Genomic DNA, 22,496 nt, shown 5'->3' with positions numbered 1-22,496 from the left:
CTATGAACTATTGTATTTTATATATATATATACTGTATATATTGTTATATATACACAGTATATATAACAAAGCAAAAAGTTTACATTTTTATGTTCATGAATTTTGCATCTCTCAAGCAAAACCATAATTTGTACTAATGAGACATATGATGCATTGAAACAGGAGGCAAATAAATATACCATAAAAGAGTAGTTCAGAATGATGATAGGTTCCTTCTGTGCTCAAGGTTGACAGAAAAGTTACCCGAGTACCCTTAAACCTCTCTAATAATCAGGATTCTAATAATTTAATAATCAGGGAGTGATCCTGGATGGTAGGGATTCGAATCCTGGTAAGCTCAAAATGAGTTTTCTAGGGATTTATGGCTTGCTCGTTCATACAGGCTTTGTGTCATATATATTTTATATATATATATATATATATATATATATATATATATATATATATATATATATATATATATATATATATATATATATATATATATATATATATATATATATATATTAATTTATTTATGAGCAAAAAAGATCACAACACCGATCTTCAAAAAATGTAACTCATCCAGATGGAACAGTAAATACATTTTCATCTGGACATGCTTTTAAAGATATTTCCCTTCTTTGGAGATGAAGGTCTTCTGAGATCATCTGAGACTAAGACATAGACAGGGAAGAAGGGAAATTTAAGGAGAGAGGAACAGTCATAAAGGGGAAGAGGAGGAGGGGAATTAAGTAATTATCAAAAGAAGGCACCAAGCCGTGAAGGCCATGTAGCACCAGAAGGAAGGGGATGTAGGGGCACAGAGGCCCGTGGCAAATGTCAGCGCTACACAGGAACATATTAGGAACATAGGAGAAGACGTAAGAACATTGAGCTGGAAGTGGAAGGTTGACAGAACATATAATATAAGTAACTGATGATAAGGAATAATATTAAACATAAGTTAGAGAGACAGGAGAGTGTAGAAGAAAAAACCAATATGAAGCAATAAACAAAAAATCAAAAGAGACAACATTTTTGTTTAGCGCTTCATATTGATTTTTGTTTTTTACTTTCACCTGTCTAACTCATGTTTAATATTATTGGTTGTGTCAACCTTTGACTTCTGCCTCATTGTTCCCACTTCTTCTCTCCCCTGTGTAGTGCCGACACCTGCCCCGAGCCTCTGTGCCCCTACCCCCCTCCTCCTCCTCTCCCCCTTTATGACTGTTCCTCTCTCCTCCTCCTTAAATTTGCCTTCTCCCTGTCTTAGTCTTAGTCTTAACTCATCTCAGAAGAAGGGAATTACTCCAGAAAGCATGCTCAGATAAAAATATCTTTTCTATTCCATATGCTTAATTTGTGTATATATAAAATTCCCAAATATTTATAATAATCTGAACACCAACAAAATTAATTTTGTAAATTTTCAACAATTGTGTTTTGTCAATTCAGTGCCACAGCATTAAGAATTGATTATAGTTAATTGTATGGCCAATTACTGATCAAACATAATCAGTATTCCCTTAGTCTATTTATTGCTCTCTTTATATAATATTGCATTTTTTTAAATCAAGTTATATATAAAAACTTGACTAACATTGATCATTCATAACAGCAGCTTAGTAAGAAATCTCAGAATATACTTATTACTGCATAACTTCTTACGATATAATTATATTCTGGTCATAACCTCCTGACCATTATCTATTGGAATCGATATACAGTATTTTGCTTGATAACATTCATATTGTTGTCAGACCACTAGCTTTCTAATATAAAAACCAAATGAGTATTAATGCCTTAAGTATTCCCTGTATTACTAAAATACATCTTGCAAAACACCATTTCAACTAATGATTGTACTGACACTTAAATGTGTATGTGTATTTTTTAAGGCAATATCAATCAGTCATTCCCAATTATAATATTCGATCAAGCACTTTCTGTTTTCCAGACCATTACTGCACAAATAAATATAAAAGTATCATAAAAAATTTCTTTTCTACTATTTGTCAGTAATACTGTTAAAAATTTCTTTTCAGTATAATTTGACCTACAGTTTTAGTGAACTACAATGTATACCTGTCGCTCATATGACGGCCTATGATGTACAGTACACCTGTCGCTCATATGATGGCCTATGATGTACAGCTCACCTGTCACTCATATGACTGTCTATGATGTACAGCACACCTGTCACTCATGTGACGGTCTATGATGCACAGTACACCTGTCACTCATGTGATGGCCTATGATGTACAGTACACCTGTCCCTCTATGACGGTCTATGATGTACATCACACCTGTCACTCATATAATGACCCTCATTGTACATATGCCACCCAGTTAATGAACTATGCTGAACATCTGTCACACGGATAAAAGACAACGACAAAGTACTGTACTATAGTTACAAATACATTTGGAGGTAGAAGTCTAACACTTATTAACTTATTTATAGTGATTTATTACCCTAACAAAAGCGGCAAAGATGAAAAAAAGCACTATTAATTATCTCAATTTCCTGTCATTGCAGTTATATCTATCTGCAAATTATGTTATTTTCCTATTATATCTTTTAAATTTTAATGATTTAATATCTTGCACCCCCACTTATGATGCAGTAGCACCCCTGACCAGGTGAATTTAATTTAGTTCCAATAATTATGCAGAGTAAGACAAAAGTCTTTGGTGATGTAGTTGATGTAATAGCTATAATATTCTCTGGAAGCACTGAACACAATAAATGTTGACTTTCCATTTATCACCAAAACCTGCAAGCATTAGCTACCATACAAAAAACTTCTTTGTAATGGTCTGCTTCTTGTCTATCCTAACCATGCAATTACAGGTATAATTAAAACGTGTCTCCCAATTATTCTGTCAGCGACAAACTCCAATGCTCAGAATCACGACTGTCTTCCTGCAATATACTTAGTTTATTACTCTTTTCTTACATACCAATTTTACTTATTTTCCTCTTCTTCATCTTCGTCCATTTCTTCTTCACTCGTTATATCTGGGTCTCCAGCCTGCTCTTCACACTTTGGGCAACGGCACGTAAATAAGTAGTTTTCCCTGAAAGTTTGATTATAAGTTATACTTATAAGTTAAATTTGATTTAACAATGTTAATATTGCCTAAATAGTTTTCAACAGCTGTGTAAATTACAATGTTATGTTCATTGATACAGAATCAAAATCTTTTTAAATCTATTGTGCTTTGATATTTCTGATAGTTCAGAGGTAACACATGCATAATGCTCCATTCAATTTTGACCAGCAACAATTTCCACAACTTGAAATATTGTATATTTGAAAATGTTTGATTATGACTCACAATCAGGTATAATAGATGTTATTATATTCAAGAAACTGTAACCACCTGCTTCAACAAAGAAATGTTCCAGCAAACATCATGCCAAACTATATCTACTTCTTTAAAGCATTAAATAAATGCCAAATACAATATTTTTACTTTAGCTAATACTGTATAAAATCATTTTAAAACTAAATTCAAACCTGAGAATCGCAATACGGGAATGTCGACTCCTATTCAGATTACATTCATCAAGGTAACTGACGCAGATCTCATCCCCAGCTGTAATGTCCTTCACTGCTGTCATCACCAGGTGGAAGTTATTGTAAGGAAAAGTGGGCATGGCACAGGGGTCACAACTGTGGTTACAGGAGCTCTGTAGTGGATACAGCCCTGACCCCTCATTGTTGAGGAACCCTCCTGCCTCTGGAAATAAAAGAGAAACAACATCTCATTACATGCTGATAGTATTGCATAATTATTACAGAACTCTGTATCTATATAACTAAATTACAAGTGATATGCTTTAAAATCTACTGAAAATATATAAATTATTCTTAACCTTACATTTATTGTATTTACTTTGTACTGAGAAAAGGATTAGTAAAAGCTTTAGCTTTATTTCTGAGCTATCACATCTGGCTACTCCAAAAAATAAGAAATTGTCAGAACATTCACTGGCATAACTGTTGTCTTTTTAAATATTATTGCAAGGTCACATATGGTATCAGCTATGCACTGGAGAAAACCTTAACCCAGTCCAGTATGGCCATCAGAGGAACAGTACTTCCATAAAAAGTTAAAGTAATGTCCAATATTCACTATCATAAGTGTCTGTCCAGAGGCTTCAAAATACCTTAGTCACCTGTCTAGCCAAACCAGGTGGCAGCACTGATGCCTATACTTAGGATTTCTAAATCCAGATCTTGTCACATTTTTTCTAAAGACGAAGTTTCTTCTCTTGGCACCTCACACTGAGGTGCCAAGAGTGAAGCCTCAACTTCACACTGAGTTGAGGCTTCAGGACAGGAAGATGCAACTAGAGGTTCATCTTTGAGCGCTTAAGCTTTAAGAACTTTGGCCATCCTTCTACTCTAACAGCAGGACCTAAGTGGTTTCAGTCCTCTCCTGCACAGGTGCTGGTGGGAATACGAATGGAGGCTGGTAGTTGTCTCATTTGCCCTTCATGGGTGTGTAGGAGTCTGTCCAGCTTTTGCAGCAGCATGCAGTTCCTCCATCCTTACACCCCCCCACACCCCCACCCCCTCTGTGAGTAATGAGTATTTTCAGAGGATCTTTCACTTGGAACTGATCTATGGTCTGATGGGGTTCCATTGCAAAACATGGCAGCAAACTTCCTTTTTCCCAAATGAGTCAGCTTTCAGGTCATAGATTTTGCTACAATTATTAGGGTAGGTGGAAAAGATCTGAATCTAGCTTCTTTATATATACAATATACAAATTATATATATAGTCCTGTTTACGGTACAAAATTGCCTGACAATCCTTACAGTGCTGTCTGGCTCTCCACAAGGTGATCGTCTTGTCTGTTACTGTCCATCTCTTTCTTAATTTTCTTATTCACGGAAAAGGACTTATGCCTAATATGATTTCTTCATAATAGTCAACATTCTTGAAACCTCATCCAATAGGTTTCAGCATCAACTTGGTTGAAATTTTCCATTTCTTAACCTTACAAAGGCCTGATCTCTGGTAGGGTCCTTGATTTCCTGTTGTTGGAAAGATTCCATATTTCTTCCCTTTTCTATTAAGATACAGTTTATTACGTGAGCAAGTTACATGCACTGTTTCATCACGAGGGTCATGTCATTTTTGTTTACAGACTCTCCATCCTAAACTGCCCTTCCTTACCAAGAACTAGATTAGCTCATTTTGACATGATTCTGTCCTCATTTATGCTGGACTCATTCATCCTGTGGATTCATCATTCTCTCTTTATGATAACTTCTCTTCATTGATATCTGTCTTTCATCATGTGTCAACAGTCTATTTGTCAACTACATACCCCAGTCCCGTGTTTCAAGATGCTCAAATAATGTGAAAGGGGGGTGAAGTTAATCAGCCAAATGCTTACCTCCAGGCTTATAATTTGATTAATTCACCACCTATTTTCTCTTTTTTGTTAGGGAGGGGGGGGAGATCCTTGCAGTTCCAGTTCCTGAATGTTTTTGTTAAGATATCTGAACAATAATGATTTTGGTGCAACAATAAAGTATGTACCAAGATATGTTGCCAATATGTTGTGTTGATCACCTATTCCCATAACAACCCTCCTCTTGCTTCCTGCTGTTGATTACTGCATGCTGTTTGCTGCTGCTGCTGCTGCTGTCACTGCCTGTATTACCCCTTAATCTCTTTCTACTGGACAAGGTCCTATCACCTTGTTTCTGAGACTTTCCATCCCAGTTGAGTACCTTCCCCTTTTTTGTTCTTTATATACTTCATCTGATTCCAGAGCATTTGTTTCCAAGACTTACCTCTGGGAGCAACTTGATATAATAGCTCAGAAATAAGGCTGTTTCAATATGAAAATCACCTTTTCTCTCAAAGCAGAGATATTTGGTTGTTCATGACCCCACCTACTCTTTCCCATGTGTATATTATGGCACTCACTTGTGATTCCAAACAGTGAAGATTCGGTAGGGTTTGATATAAAAGAAATCCTTTTGATAACCATTGTGGGCTGGATTGAGTTTTTATCCAATGCCTCCCTAGAACCATAAATGACTCTGCAAGGATGTTTGGAAAGGTCCTTGCAGTTCCAGTGCCTGAATGTTGCCCTACCTTTCTGTTCGTGAATGTACATGACACAGCAGATTTTTACATGTGGGAGCAACCTAATATCTCTGCTCAAAAAGTATCTTTAGGTATTAACTCAAAAAGCCTTATTTTTTTAACATACAATTATTTGTTACACGTTATAACACACTGTACAAAATCCCTACAACTTTAGACATCTCACCCTTTTCCAATTGCACATACAACTCATCAACTGCTTGATCAAGCTTCTCTCTCTCAGAAGCAGTAATTTCCAGAGCATCACAATTACGCACCCATCGGCTGAGAGGACTTGTGCCAATACCTTGTCCATTTGTACCTACTAATGCAACCAAAGATCTGAAGCCTTCAGGAGTTAGCCACTGAAGAAGAAAACGTTACTTGTATGAGATACAGAAAATTATAATTAATAGAATGGTAAGGAGTAGATCAGAGCCAAGTTCATAACATGGCATGTTACGTGCCATAATAAATGCACCGACTCACTTTTTATTACTTATTATATAAGTTACATGATAAATACATCTTTTCTTATCTGATTTAAAGTTAAGGAACACACGTTTAGAATGGGATGGTAAACAATGCTTTTATACCTGGCAATCTATTTCCAAAGCTATATGGTAAACACCTTTTTTCCAATTTTTTTTTATTTATATATATATATATATATATATATATATATATATATATATATATATATATATATATATATATATATATATATATATATATATATATATATACACATATATATATACATATATATATATATATACACACACACACACACACACACACATACATACATATACATACTGTATATATATGTTCTTGCATTCTTGAACAGCCACTAGTACGCTTAGCAAGGTCTTAATCCTATGTTTCCCGGAATACGACCCTGCCAAATTGTTTAACAACCAAGTACCCATTTTACTGTTACGTTAAACAGAGGCTACAGTTAACGATTTGTGCCTAGTAAATCCTCCCCAGCCAGGATACGAACCCAGGACAAAGCGCTCATAAAACGCCAGGTGAGCATCTTACCACTACACCACGGGGACTGTAAATCTGTTAATCTATTTCTAACTGTTGTATGGTGAACAACTTCTTTCATACTTATCAGTGAATCTCTGTGTCTGTATGTTTAACCTTATTTATAAGAAATGTCAAAAGCCCTGCCTGTGATAGGTCCTGCATATTATGGTCTAATATAAGATCTGTTGTAGCCTAGATAAAAGGCTATATAGCAAATGGATTAATCAGATTTTAAAGAAACAGTACAGTACATACTCCAATATTTACAAAAAGCAAATAAACCTTGTATTGTAAAATATACTATAAAAAAAAAAACTGTATTAAGAGCTCTGACATAGAACAAAACGATTTTCACTTAGAAAAGAAACCTGGACTTACATGTTGAACTTCTGGAGCACCTAAACCCTTTTCCATCATTAATCGCAGAGCCTCCAACTGGTCCTGGAACTCTACCCCAAGTAGCTTGTGGGCAATCTCCTCCTCTTCATTCACTGTGCGATGGCAGAATTGCATAAACAAAGCTGTTGCTCCCTCCTTGTCAGCAGCTTGACGCACAGTAGCAATGATTCGTGCCAGAAGCATAATGCATGCTGTCTCTGGGGGGTAATGCATTTGTCTGGAATGAAAACAGTACAACATCTAATTATGTTAAGGTACAGTACAATAAAACCAGGCCCTCAATTTAGCATGACAACGAATAAGTTAATTATTGTGCTATTATTTATTTATTGTGTATGTCTCTTAACACAAATCTTCTCAATATTTCTTATGTTTTTCTTCACTGTCGAGGAAAGTTGAAAAATTAACTCACCAAAGTTCCTTTTCACAATTAATATGGTCTGACACTTTGGGATGCGTTTCACAAAGCACTCCTTAGGTCAAAGTACAACATCAGCGAGAGTGAGGATGTTGTAGAGACCACGCAAAGTGGTGAAGGCAGTAGCAATCATGGCTACTTTGTAATGCACACATGCACAGGAGAAGGCAGGGTGGGCGCCACTGCAATCAATGCAGAGAGCTTGGGAAGAAGGGCACTCCACCTTAGAATGACCCGAGGTTCCACACAAGGGGCAGAAAGAGACCTCACTTGTGCACCTGAAGGGACCATGCCCAAATCTCCAGCACCTGCTGCAGAGTTGAGGAGAGGGAATGTGCTCCTGAACGGAGCATCTGGCACCAGCAAGAATGACTGAAGAGAGAAGGGACCTACCTACTATCAAAATCTTTAAGTTCCCTGCCACCTGTTGCAACATGGTGTGGAGAAGAATTGTGCCAATGCAAGCATTCATCTGGGTATTTTTGGAGATCCAAACAGGGGTCTCACCAATGCAGGACAACAAAGTCTAGCGGGCAGCCGCTTCCTGAGAAGGGGCTGCAACAACACGGGTCCCAGGGGCCAGATTCACGAAGCAGTTACACAAGTACTTACGAACGTGCACATCTTTCCTCAATCTTTGATGGCTTTGGTTACATTTATTAAACAGTTTACAAGCATGAAAACTTCCCAATCAACTGTTGTTATTGTTATAAACAACCTCCTGGTGCTTCGGAGCTCATTAACTGTTAAATAATTGTAAACAAAGCCACCAAAGACTGACAAAAGATGTACAGGTTCGTAAGTGCTTGCGTAACTGCTTCGTGAATCTGCCCCCAGTACGGGAGGGGTTGAAGGTGACCAATGTATTCACCGAATCAACATGATGCTTATGGAGAAATAAATCATCAGGGTGAGTAGAGGTTAACATGACTAAGATCAAAATACTTAGTCCATGTAGCAGGACTATAAACAAAGCCTGGAAAGATGGAGATTGGGAAGGAATCAAGAGCGAGTGCGGAGATAACGACGCCGAGCACCCCCAGTAAGAGAGGGGGGGGGGTAAAAGGCGCAGTTGTGACAAGTAGAGACGGCGCCACGTCAGGTGATGAGGTCATCACCACGGGGGGCTTGGGTCTCAACCCCGCCACAAAAGTGGGAGGGGGAGCAGAGAGAGGCAGTCGGGAGAATTCGAGAAGGAACATTGTCAGGGCCAAATGTAGTGGGGGCTAGAGCCAGGTCTTCCAGCACAGTCTGGCTCAGGGGCCTGGTTGCCTACCCCATGTGTCTAAGGCAAAGGAGGGTCAGAAAAAGGCATAAAAACAAACAGAAACAAAATTCATCCACAAATAAGTCCCATGCTCACTATGGAGCCACAATTAGAAGATAGGACACCCGACAAAATGGAGCCCCCCCAGGAGTGCATTGTGGGTATACACCCTGCAATCGCCACCTTAAGAACTGTCAGTCTGTCGAGATCATGTTTAGCAATGAAGGCAAAGACTGACAATAAAACGTTCCCCTCGCTCAAAACATCGGGTACCAGTTCTACAGTGAGAGTGTGCCTCCCCAAACACCTGGAATCAAAACAGAAGAAGATATCAGAAAGAATAATAAAAAAAAAGGCAAAAAATCTGTGGGAAGCGACAAGTAGAAAGGAGAAGAAGGGGGAGGAAAAAAGAAACATAAGGAAGAGGAAAAAAGCCATCCAGCACAATTTGTGAAGACGGCAGCAGGAGCATAAGGCTTCAAAACAACAGAGGACTGCCCCATGGAGCATCACACCATACAAGTCATAAATACTCATACTCCGTCCAAGTAAAACAGAAACAAGTAACACTTAGTGGGCCAGTCAGAGGCTTAGGGCCCGTACAGGAATATCCCTGCAAAAAAAAAAAAAAAAAAAAAAAAAACACCCCAGCAGCCACTCACCAAGCCCCCCTCACGGCGACAACGAGCTGGAAAGGGAGGGGATACGGCCATTAAAATCAAATAAACCACATTTGGAATGTATGTGAAGTGTTGGTACGAATTTATGCCTAAAACTAGGAGTCCAATGCATGGTTGAAAATAATATCATACGTCTTTGTTTGACAAATGAGCCCAATACAACATTTTAAAAAATATAAAAATGGAAAGAATTTCACATGCTTTAAGGTCTATGACCTTAGTCTGAATAAAAGATTTCCTGAATGTCTGATGTACTCCAGTATACCCTGCCAGAGATGGAAAAATACATATATATTTTGTTTACTGTTCCGAATGATTCTACAAAGTACTATATATCAATATATCATAAATCTACTATATAATAAAACTGTGATTTCATGATATTAACAAATATTAAGTCAATGATGGGCATTGCATCCTATATATCACTGTAATTAGTTATAGGGGTAGTAGTGTTAAGTAATAAGCATCATAATTAATCATTCATTATAAGATAGCAATCTACAATATATGTCAATAATTTTACCATTTCATTAACATTATTCAAGCAATTTTTTTGTTTTTGTTAATTGCTAACTTTTGTTTATAAAGAGCAAGCTTGAATCATGGTTAGGTAAGCATGTCTCCAAAGAAAAGGCTAGATAAGAAGTGGAGGATGGGGTCCTTGGTAGGTGTGTAATGTGAAATTTCCCATATACCAAGACCTAAACAAGCTTTAGCTAATATATAACAAGCATCCCAGCTGCCAACACCGAGAAACTAAAGTAATACCCATACTCTACTTCACTGCTCCTTATTTTCTTTTGGCTCGCAGACCCCTGGCAGTGATAAGTATCAGGCTGCAATCCCCACCACCTTTTGGCATGAGAAAAGATATATATATGTTAGAATAATTGCAAAACCAATCCTACAAATGAATACTTAAAACATGCATTTCCAGTATCTCCAAGGCAGCAGGAGTTAGTTCAGCGTGGAGCCTGAACTTGGCTGTGTTCGGCTGTGTGTACATCACAAACAACAACACTGTACGACCTGTCATTAAGTTTATTTCATGGGCAGTCAATACTGTCGAGGCATTTTTTCTATACCACACTACAATACTTATTATAATGTATTTACATTAAAAAAATTAAATTCATATCACCAGTGTATTTTCAATATGGTGTTACCAGTTAGTGACAAATGCATATCTCCATATATATACAGTACTGAACAATACTGTGTATCTAATATTTGTGTGTTAACTCATGGGGTGTAATTTTGAATTACATAAAACATGCTTTAAACTAAATTTGACAATCAATTTGCAGTGAAATATATACTGTACATAACAGTACTGTATTTTAAAAATATAAAAAGTAAAATTGCTAAGTAGAAAGGACCAATATATTACAAAGGCACATGTAACATTAGAAAATGAACACTCACAAGAATAAACAACAGTAGAGCATAGAACATCCTGTAACTTGTAGTAAAGCACATACCATAAACATTTATAATGACCATATGGGTACTCTTGCTTCAGCACCCTACCTCTCTCCAAAACTCCGTCCCGTGTTACACCAACCAGGAACCACATTAATACATCCTGTTGCACAGTATGAGGTCCTATGGTGCAGTGGTCGGCACAATCGTGTTCTAGCCAAAAGGTTCTGGGTTCAATCCCTATAGCAGGACAGAAGTGTTCAGGCATTTCCTTTTGCTAGATACCTTTGAACACCTACCAAAAAACATATTGTTGGTTGCATCCTAGATAAGGGCAGTATTTGGCTTAGGGGGACCTTGAAAAGACTAATAGTCTTCATGTCCCTATGAAAAACCAAACCATCTCTTCGGTCTCCATCTTTACTCTTGGGAGGTCTGCTTCCCAAGCATCTTCATAAACAAACTCTGCCAATACTCGGACTTTTGGCTTGTATCATTCCACGTCTGGCTACATATTTTCACTTCTTTCTTCTATCTCGGTAGGATCTTCATTGATGAGCTTATTGTTGTGTTATTGTGTATTTTACATACCCTATCAGATATACCTTATAAGTAATACAGTAATACAGTAATACAGTAATACAAAATACAGTAAATATATTTCTGACCCATAGATAAGTACATTTTATTTTGCAAGCATCTTTTTCACAAATTCTGTAAACCATTGTCAAAGAGAAACTTATACTGTATATTATACTACAGGGAGTACCCAACTTACAAACAGGAAGCATTTGAAAAAGGCATTCATTATGCCTGCAGTTCATAAATTGAAAGCCAGATTTTACAATGCTATAAATGGGAGATGTGTTCCGGACCACCAAAAAACAACTTATAAACCCATATTTTTTAGAAAAATTATGTAACAAACACTAAATATATTTCACCCTGATGGAATTGTTCTGCTTGTCAAAGTTGGCAAGTTTTGAAAAGTGAAAAGGTCTAATTACTGAAGAGAAGGTGATGTACATTGGTGGCAGAGTTTAGTGGGTCATCTTCCATGTAATCGGCTGCTATAGATGTAGATGATGCACGAGTGGCAGACACTGGTGGGTCTTGATCGCAACCCTGATTGTGGAGTAGTTAATGCCATACACAATACAAATGTTCAATCTGTGTTGTGTTTCTCCATTCTCAGAGCATTTAAATATATCCTGCTTCTAATATAAGATAGGATATAAATATATCTTCATTTCTAAATTATTGGATCACCTCTTTCCTAGCATTAGTGCATAACCAATACTCTTCCTCTTCTTATCAGCCATTATTAATTTATCCTTTATAAATAGCAGAAATAGTTCATAATGCTTAGCAAATCTACTGCTCCAAGCAGCAGCCTTTTAGCTCAAGTTACCACAAGACAAGCTTGGCCCCAGGTCAGGCTTGGGGAGTAGAACTCTCAGCTATCCAGATAACGAATGTAAAAGTAACACTCCGAGTGGCCGTTAGGACATAAAAGTAGCACTGTTCATATCAAAGAAGACAACTGAAAAGATTCAAATACTGTACTGGGTTGAGAGAATAAAGTAGGGACTTAAAAGCCTATCATAAAATCGGATACAGTATTGGTAAGTCGAATCCTCCCTGTACACGTTTACACAGCACTGATTATGGTACGCACATGAAAAGTAGAACAGGTCGAGGTACTACAGTCTGATTCGTTCTCGACTCACAATCGAGAATTTCGGGTTTGAATCCCGGACAGCACAGAAATGGTTGAGCGCATTTTGTTTCATCTCATACACCTGTCCACCTAACAGTAAATAGGTACCCAGGAGTTAGTCAGCTTGTTGTGGCGTTGCATCCTGGGAGGAGTCAGTAATTCGACCCTGGGAGGGGAGATCTCAGTATAAGCCTAACATGTACCGCATGTATAAGCTGGCTTCCAATCCCCCGACACAGTGAATTATAATTATATAACTTATATATTCAGAGAAGAAAATATGCCTAGACTAATTAAAATATTTATGATTTGCTATTTGCAATGTTGCCTCACTACCATCACCTACTTACCAAATAAATACAATACATTAACAATCACTCATGTAATGTATCAATCATACAATGTATGTATGTGATGTAACTATATAACCTGAGCTTGTAAAAGCACCTTCATCACCTTCAGTGATTAAGTGCTTAATTGCACACTAGTTTCTTTATCAGCTACCTCACCCTGTCAGGGTAAATGAGACAAATGTATGTGAATGCATGTATGTGTGTATATATGTATGTGTATGTGTGTGTGTGTATGTATATGTATGGGTATAAAGCATATATGGAAGCTGATCAGAATTACATTTCACCTTTGTGAATGTACATTAATGACACTATGTAAAAGACACATCTAATACTTTATGTAGGGCGTACGTAAATCTGTGTATCTTTGTATTTACGTATGTAGGTTAGCTTAGCATTTTAAAAGCACCGAATCACCTCCTGTGGTTGAGTGTTCAATAAACCCTTGAACTGTATGTTTAACACTTCTCTAACCCTGTCCATGGAGGACAGAAGAAAATGTATATATGCTGGTTAGCATTGTAAATGACTAGATATTAGATATTGTCTATGCTTGCTAATCACCACTTTAACCTCTAACATGTGGCTATCAATTTTTATGCATGTCCACCTATGTATAATAAAAAAATCCTTATAGAATGATTAGTTTGTATGCAAAATGTACAGAAAAGTGGAAATAAACTTAATATCTACATTTGATAAGAATGTCATCCCTTAAGGATGACACTAAATTGAGTGAAACAAATGACAGAAGTGCTTATAAATGCCAGGAAATTTCAAAATGATGAGGATGGGAAACTTTGATTAAGATGAGATCTTTCAAAGAAAGACAGAGAAGATAAAAGCAAACCCTGTTAAAATGTCTAAATGAGAGTTGGAACAAAGAAGAAATAAATAATTTTTTTATGCAATATGATAGGGATCGGGAAGCCTATGAAATGGTACATTAAAAACAAATAAAATCATTAGAGGAAGGGGGAGTATAGGACATTAAGGTTTTTAAAGAACCATACATAACACAGATTTCAGAGCACAATCGTACATAGAAGTGTCTTAAGACAAAGTGGAAAAAATGCTCAAGGAGTTAGGATAGAAACAAGGCAGTTGGCCCAGATGAAATTTCACTTCGAGTTCTAAGAGAATGTGCACCAGAGTTGAGCATTCCACTTCAAATAACTCTTCGGGCATCTTTATGTACAGGAATCTTAGCAGATACATGGAAAAGGGCAAACACAGTTGCAAGCTACAAACTCAATTAGCAAAGAGGTGATGAATGGAAAGGTGTATTTTAGGTAACACATGCAGTGGTATGAACAAAGGCAAATGCTGCACAGAATGAATTAGAGACTGTACACAGTTCAACTGTATGAAGCCATATGCCTTCACCTTCTTTCCCCCCCCTCAAACTTTTATCTTCTTCATATACATACATTTATACAGTACAGTATATATATATATATTCTCTTTACATTTATAATAAAATGAAAGCATAACAATACAATCATTAGTGTTTATACATAGAGTATATCAAATTAATTTGGAGAAGTATAAATAAATGAGGAAACATGAACAACAGGCATTATAGAGGATACATACTATCATTTTTTCAAATATAGTAATAGTATGATTGGTAAAAGGAAAATTATTCTGAATAAGAAACTTAATCAATAAAAATTAGACAAAACAATACAAAAGTTATGAAGAAAAATGATACTAGGTTAAGTTTATAATAATGAACAAATATACCCTAATAATGAAATGAAAATTAATCTATATTGAGAGCTCACAAAACTATATAAAAAATACATAAGCTGGAAGCTTTACAATAATGACTATACACAAACAAGCTTAAATATCTTTCTACAAGAGAGCAAAATATTAATAAACACTACAGAAAGATTATATAAACATCTATCAAATACATATAGCATACTTCCAAGCTTCCTGAAGCATTACAAGAGGATGGGAACGGTCTGGCATGAATGATCGCAAGCACAAAGTGTCGTGGTACTGATTCCAAGCGCTGTCTCTACATTCTCTGCTACAATATGAGGCCTGAAACAAAATACAACATTAATGTACACTGTGTACTCATTCCCACCCAGACACAATAATAATTACAACCTGTTCTCACACTAAATGCATCTGTATTTGTACACTTTAAATATTCATGAATATTTAATGCTTTCATCGAAAATAAAAACTTTGTAAATACTGTATTATATATGCTCTATGACTAATGGGCTGTTAAAGCATGCTCACACTTATATAAAAGCAAATTAAATATGTAATTATCAAAAGAAGGCACAAAGCCTTGAAAATTATTTAACATTGTCGTACTTTCAAATAAGAGATAAAAAAAATAATAGGAGCGAAGTCAAAGCCATCAAATTCACCAAGGAATTTATTGAGAGACAAGTAACTCAAAGAGTCATTGGGATAGCAAGATTTATGATCATCATGAAAATCAGGACATGTTATGATGAGGTGAATGATTGTAAGTGGGACAGTAAGGCACATATTTTTGTTCCAGTGAATACCCATGAGTTGAGCTGTCCATCCATGGTAAGTTCTTACTTACCATTTGGTAAGAATCTTACCTGTCCATTGAAGATGGGACACCACGAATGTAGCTCTCATCTTATTGCCACATTTAGGTAATAACATGCATACACACACACATGAGCGTAGCTCTCATCCTGTAACTACACTTAGGTAATTACACACACTCATACACTCATACAACAAGCAATATTAATAAAAGTAATATATAGAGTTAGGTAAAATAGAAATGGTTGGAAAGAACCAAGCATTCACTCACCAACTAGCTAGCAAGAAATGAAACTGAAGATACAGGATGAATTCAATGAATTTCTATAAGCTAACAGTACAGAAAAATAAGCAACTTACATCACAATATGGACATTCTACAAGAGCATCTTTCTTGGTGTCGCAGCACTCGGGATATGGTAGTGTCAGCTGAGAATTTTGGGCCAGCCTGCAGGCATTTTCTTCTGCTGTTTCTAGGGGTCTGGAAAATAGGATGCAAGAAATGTTATGTAATAAGAAGGAGGGAAATTGTAATACAGTATCTAGCTCTGAAAGATTCACTGATCAAACTTAGGAATGCTTTGATGCATTATCCTCAATTTAATGACTTTTCAGTGAGCTAAAAAATATTCCAGTTCATTGGAAAAACTTACAGGTATGAATAAAACAGTTAAAGTTGTTCTATAAAATGACACTGAAATAGATGCCGTATATAGAATTTTGTCACTAAACCAAGTGGCCGAATACCCTAGTGCCGGTTTCCAGACAGCAAAACAAATCGCCTAATTGTAAGGGAATTTGGATAGTATAGCCATGCATATTATAGTCTATATTATACCTTCTTTAATTTCAATACTATTGAGAAACACGCCAAGAACAACATTCGTAGTTTCTGGATATTTGGGCCATGGGGTGTACAGTGATTAGCATCCAGGGGTTTTGGAGATGGGTACAGTTATCCCAATGGTTTGTAGCTCATTGGTAGAGAACTACAAAGTGCTACAATCTGATATTATAAGACATGGTGGGAGGGAGTGTACTCTTCAGTGGTTTTTCATATTGTTTGGTGACTTTTTTCTTCTTGCACTGTTTCTGAAGACTAGAAACTGGCTACCCATATGTAGCAGCTCATTCCCTGGAAATCAATGACCACTCAGGTCCGATATTAATGTGTACATGTGATGTGATGTGTTTGGCATGCGCCGAGAGAATTTTCAACTCATTTACAAATACTGTAGAGTATTGTACTTGGCTTGGGCATCCAGTGCCCAGAATCTCTAGACTCTGTTTATTACTTATAGTACACCATACACTAGGTGTTTTTCCAATGCCATCCTGCCATTCAAGGACCATACATCTGCCTGAAGACAAGAAAGAATAAAAATAAAATATAATATAACCCATTAAATTTTGACAATAAAAAATTAGTGTTGAATGTAATGAAACGCCAATTCCTGGGTGAGCTCCAGTGGCTCCTCGACAGCTTCAGGGAGCCTCAAAGGTAATCTCCCTAGAAAAAGGCCATAGATTAAAGCTAAGAAAATAAAAGCTGCTGAAAAAAAAATTCAAAATTATGTTTTGGAGAGTTGCAGACAAGTGGAATAATTTAAATGACAAAGATCATAGGCAATTACACACACTTATATGCCATGGAACCCTAATAGCAGGCCAACCTTCACACACACACACACCAACTTGCCCACTTAATTATTCAATCAACTACTAGAATTTAATATATTGTACATGTTAGGGATTGTTGTTTTTATACGGTCTATAATGAACTACAAGATAATCATTTTGAGAATTACCCAGCACTGGTCGACCCTGTTGTTAGCAAATGAACATGGCATGATTCAAAGTACTGTACAGATATCCTGACATGATATAGTGTAGATAAACATATATTACAAAGAGGTTTAAAGATTTTGTAATCAATTACTGTTGATGTCAATGATCTTCATTATATTATAAACACACTACCTTTACGTATGTTTATACTGGTGAAACTCATAAGAATGATCACTATAACGCCGGCTGGATATAATAGCGCAACAGTGGCCAGATACCTCAAGTGCGACATTCTTCTAGCCATTCGCAAAGTAATCTCACTAATATGATATATCAATGAGAAAATCAATTGAAGCAACGAGGTGTGACTTGAACCAGCAATCAAGGTACTCCCAGCCATGCACCTTACCGGTGTACTGCCTCCACAAGTATTCGTTTCAGCCTTGCACGATCCAGTAAAATATAGCAAAAATAAGATTTGGTTTTTACCTCATACAATAATCACAAGCAAGGTATCCATAGGCTGCATTCCATAAAAACTGACAAGAAACCAGCGGTCTTTCTTCAAAGATAACCTCTCCTGACTTGAAATTGCGAGTAGCGAATAATCCTTTACCCTGAAAAAAAAAATGAATTACTGTGTACATATTTTGTCATTATAAAAGTTTCTATTTATCAGGTAAACTATATTGATATTTCTAATTTTTATATTAATTAATTAATTAATATATATTAATTAATCAATATATATTAATTAATTAATATATATATATATATATATATATATATATATATATATATATATATATATATATATATATATATATATATATATATATATATATATATATATTTATTTTACACACACACATGTATATATATACATACACATATACAGAGGAACCTCGTGTGTCGAACAGCCCCATCTAAGAGAATTTCAGGTAACGAGCGAGTCACTCGCAGAAAATTTGTCTCGATTGACGAGGTTCCGCTCGATTAACGAGAAAACCACACGATGCTTCCTAGCGTTCCCGCTGGTTCTCGCAAATTCTCAGAGGCCTTCGACGACAGTGTTGTTATTTTGTTGTGCAGGACAAGCTTTCCTCTGCATTTATTTGTGCTTTTCTTTGGCTTTTTTTGTGGTTTTTGACTACAATTTGTAACCCACAACTGTCACCAAAGAAGTTGCTTGCTAAAGATAAGTGTTGTCAAGAGGAAGAAAGACACAATTACTGTAGATTTGAAAATGGAAATTGCCTGACTCAGAGGTGGATTCTCCTTCCACACCATAACCCCACTCCTCCCCACCCCCACATCATCTCCCTTAAGCCAGCAACGACTCTTCATAAGATTGAAAATACAATTGAAAATAGTAAAACCAAATAGTAAAACAAAATAGTAAAACAAAATGTTTATAATAATTACATGTATTATAATTACATTATAAAATTTCATACTGATGTTTTTCAAGGGTGGAACAGATTAATTTTATTTCCATTATTTTAAATTAGGAAATTCGTTTCGCAAGACGAACGTTTCACGCGACGAGCTTGGTGCCGGAACGGATTAAATTCGTTAATCGAGGCTCCTCTGTATATATACATATTACTGTATACATAATTAGCTATAAATAGTGATGAGAAATTCTGTAGCATTTTAAAAAGTGAACACTAACCATCTTTGCCATTTAATTTGTTTACAATTTGAATACTAGAACTTACAGTAGGTCAACCATAACGAGTCATATCCACCTGACTCCTTCCAGCAAGCAACACTTTCTGAACTTTGTGGATGGATTGAAATGGATAGGCTAGGATAGGTTTGATTTGGTAAGGTAAGGAAAAGGTGAGATATCATTTGCCATTTAAGTAGGCCTAGGTTGGTTCATATTAGGAAGGATGAGATGATGTAACTTATCATCTAGCCAAACTTACACACTCATATGCAAATTATATTTTGCAAGTGAAAGAATACATTCTAAAACAAGCAAGGAACACAACTACTGAAATGTATGAATACATTGAATTTTAAGTATTTAAGTAGGAAAACTACGAGCAACGTGTTGACCAGCAACTGCTAAGTATGCATTGTACGTAATGTACTTACGACTGGGTCTCCGATCACCCGGACCTCAACACCAGCATCATCACATTCAACTGTTACCTCTTTCATTGCCATTCTCAAGGATCATCAAAATTTTCCTTTACGAGCACCTAAAATTTGAAAAAATAACAGTATCAAACACAGGTAATCAAACCATTATCATTAATAACACTAAATCAGACAAATAATAACCTAACCCAACACATAAATCATTTTGTCAGGGACTGGCAGCCTGAGTATATTTATACATTAAGGCTCATATTGAGGTTCTCCCCAGGTCTAACTACTGACCCTCCCCAGGATACACCCCTACAACACTTGATTAACTGCTGGGTACCTATTTACTGCTAGGTGAACTGCGGCATTAGGTAATAAGATATGTGCCCAACCATTTCCATCCCACCCAAGATTCTCAATTGTGAATTGAGAACAAACCCAACTTTGCTACCAAGAACCCTATTAATAATAATAATATATAACTTTTGATTTACAAGAAGGTACAATGGGTTTGTGAGATTACATAAGATTGGTATTTTTATATTCTTGCATAGCCACTAGCACACATAGTTTTGTTTCAGGCAATGATTGATAACAATCAATTAATAACATCAATAACAATGATCAGCAACATACCATAGCAAAACCACAGGGCCATATACCATCACAAAACAAAAATGATGGGAAATTATGCAGACTCACCTAAACAATTTCTGATCCAGCAAATAACTTAGGTGAAGGAGAGGGAGGTGATGCTGGCTCGCCTGCTCTCGTCTCGCCACTGTGATCGATCAACCCCTGCTCGACTCCTCTTCTTCACAGCAGCACTGATGACAAGTCACTATGAAACCCTGACATGTACACTGCGGTGTGAAGGTGAGAGCAGGTGAGGGCGCCTGGGGGGTGTGACACTCACACTCCGGAGGATAAACACGTGTTTTTTGCTGCCAATCGAGTCCTACAGCGTCCCAGGACGCCCTTCCATAACTTGATAAAAAACAATTCAGCCAAAAGAGACAACGACAGCTTCTCTGGCATAGTCACCACCAAATTACGACCCACGGCGAGTGTTTAGCTCACGAGGTATGTATAATACCGTGCTTACAAGCCCAGAACATGGCTAAATATACCCAGGAGCTGAAGATGTAAATACTGGCGACGCAGCGCGACCCTCGCCTCTTCCTCCCGCCTGCTGGGCCAACAATATTTTTTTTTATAGTCCTCCCACATTATAATGTTACATTCATTAGTTTAAGTAGCTTATGTAGAGCATATAATTGCTTTTTATTCTAAAAGTAGAAACTATGGATTACAAGTGATATAAGCGCACTGGTAACATGAGACGCCCACTTCCTCACTCTCCCGTAGACACTGTTAGGTAAGTACTTGATATTAACATATAGTTTTCTCACATTATAAAATTGAAGCAGAGATTAATAGCCTCTTATCTTACGACAATATTAATATTATAAAATATTATTACAAATATATATGCCCCTTTACTCTCTCATTCCTCTTCCCCCCCCCCCACCCCCCGAATCCTTCCAGGTCCCAAAAACAACAAACCCCACAATCTTTTAACATATTTTTACTAGAGAAAGCATGACGTCATGCGCATTGATGACAAAACATGCATGTTTGACCTTACCTATTCCTAAATAAAAGGGGGGGGGGGTACCCCGGTCTTTCTCTCCATCCCATCTCTCTTTCCTTATCACCTCCTCTCAATTTCTTGCCCTCTCTCACTTGACCCCCCCCCCCCCATCTATACCTTTATTCCTTGTCACCTCCCCTCTCTTACCTGAATATATCTTTCCACCCTCTCCACCTTTTTCACCCACTTCTCTCCACACCTCATTATCTCCTTTCCTCATTCATAATTTCCACCTCTCCTTCCCTTTTTTTCATTCTCCCTTCCCTTTTCTCACATTTGCATAAAGTTAACTTGCCAAAATACCCAATGTTCATATAATACTTTTTAATATATGGTGCACATTTTTAGTAAGCAAGATGGCCAGAAAACAAGATTTACCAGGAACACTATTAATGCTTCTCAGTGCAGAAAGATGGCTATTGCACATTCAAGAACATATATAGTGCAAATAATACAACAAATTGACAAGTGCTCAATATTTTTTATATTTTAACTTTCACTATATGTATTTTGTCATACTCCATTTTTTCTAAAGCTGATATTGCCTCACCCCCAACTCAAAAGAAACGAGGGTAATGCTGAAAAAAAAACCAGCACCAGTTCCAAAATTTTGTTTATTAAATGCTTCACTTAAAAGATAAGCTTGCATGCAGAAGAAACCTGTCAGCAATGCATTTCTTGTACACACAGAAATCACAATAGCATGATGCATCAAATGAACAAATCCACAAGGGCCGTGACGAGGGTACAACCCTCGTCACAGCCATTGTACAGTACTTTAAATATGCAATAGAATTCTACAACAGCATTTTACAGTTTAACTATTAGATCATATATAACACTATACCACTTAAAAAACTTACCTCTGAAAGATTAGCAAATGAATGCTTTTAAAAATATACATTTATTCTAAATACTATGAAATATTATAACTATTTGCATTGTTATGTGCTCTTAGTTCTTTTTCATTCTCAATACAAATCGAGATGTATTATCAATAAGAA

The 22,496-nt window shown here is 36.5% G+C and overlaps 1 protein-coding gene across 2 annotated transcripts; it reads right to left on the bottom strand.

The window, feature by feature from the left end:
* Positions 1 to 2,578: 2,578 nt before the first annotated feature.
* Smyd5 (SET and MYND domain containing, class 5) lies at positions 2,579 to 20,985 on the bottom strand. Of its 2 annotated transcripts, XM_045758862.2 has the most exons (10): positions 20,541 to 20,985; positions 19,845 to 19,951; positions 18,228 to 18,355; positions 16,311 to 16,431; positions 15,334 to 15,455; positions 10,680 to 10,757; positions 7,517 to 7,754; positions 6,288 to 6,465; positions 3,508 to 3,730; positions 2,579 to 3,064 (listed from the first exon to the last, which is right to left on the bottom strand). In XM_045758862.2, the coding sequence occupies exons 2-10, from the start codon at positions 19,914 to 19,916 to the stop codon at positions 2,953 to 2,955; spliced, it is 1,272 nt and encodes a 423-aa protein (XP_045614818.2). In that variant the 5' UTR covers positions 19,917 to 19,951; positions 20,541 to 20,985; the 3' UTR covers positions 2,579 to 2,952. The 2 variants fall into 2 exon arrangements, with proteins under 2 accessions (XP_045614818.2, XP_045614819.2); XM_045758863.2 differs by lacking the exon at positions 10,680 to 10,757 and having other exon boundaries at positions 2,807 to 3,064.
* Positions 20,986 to 22,496: the final 1,511 nt, after the last annotated feature.

The sequence above is a fragment of the Procambarus clarkii genome, chromosome 35, assembly GCF_040958095.1.
Source record: "Procambarus clarkii isolate CNS0578487 chromosome 35, FALCON_Pclarkii_2.0, whole genome shotgun sequence".
Taxonomy (NCBI): domain Eukaryota; kingdom Metazoa; phylum Arthropoda; class Malacostraca; order Decapoda; family Cambaridae; genus Procambarus; species Procambarus clarkii.
This window is presented reverse-complemented; position numbering and strand designations above follow the sequence as displayed.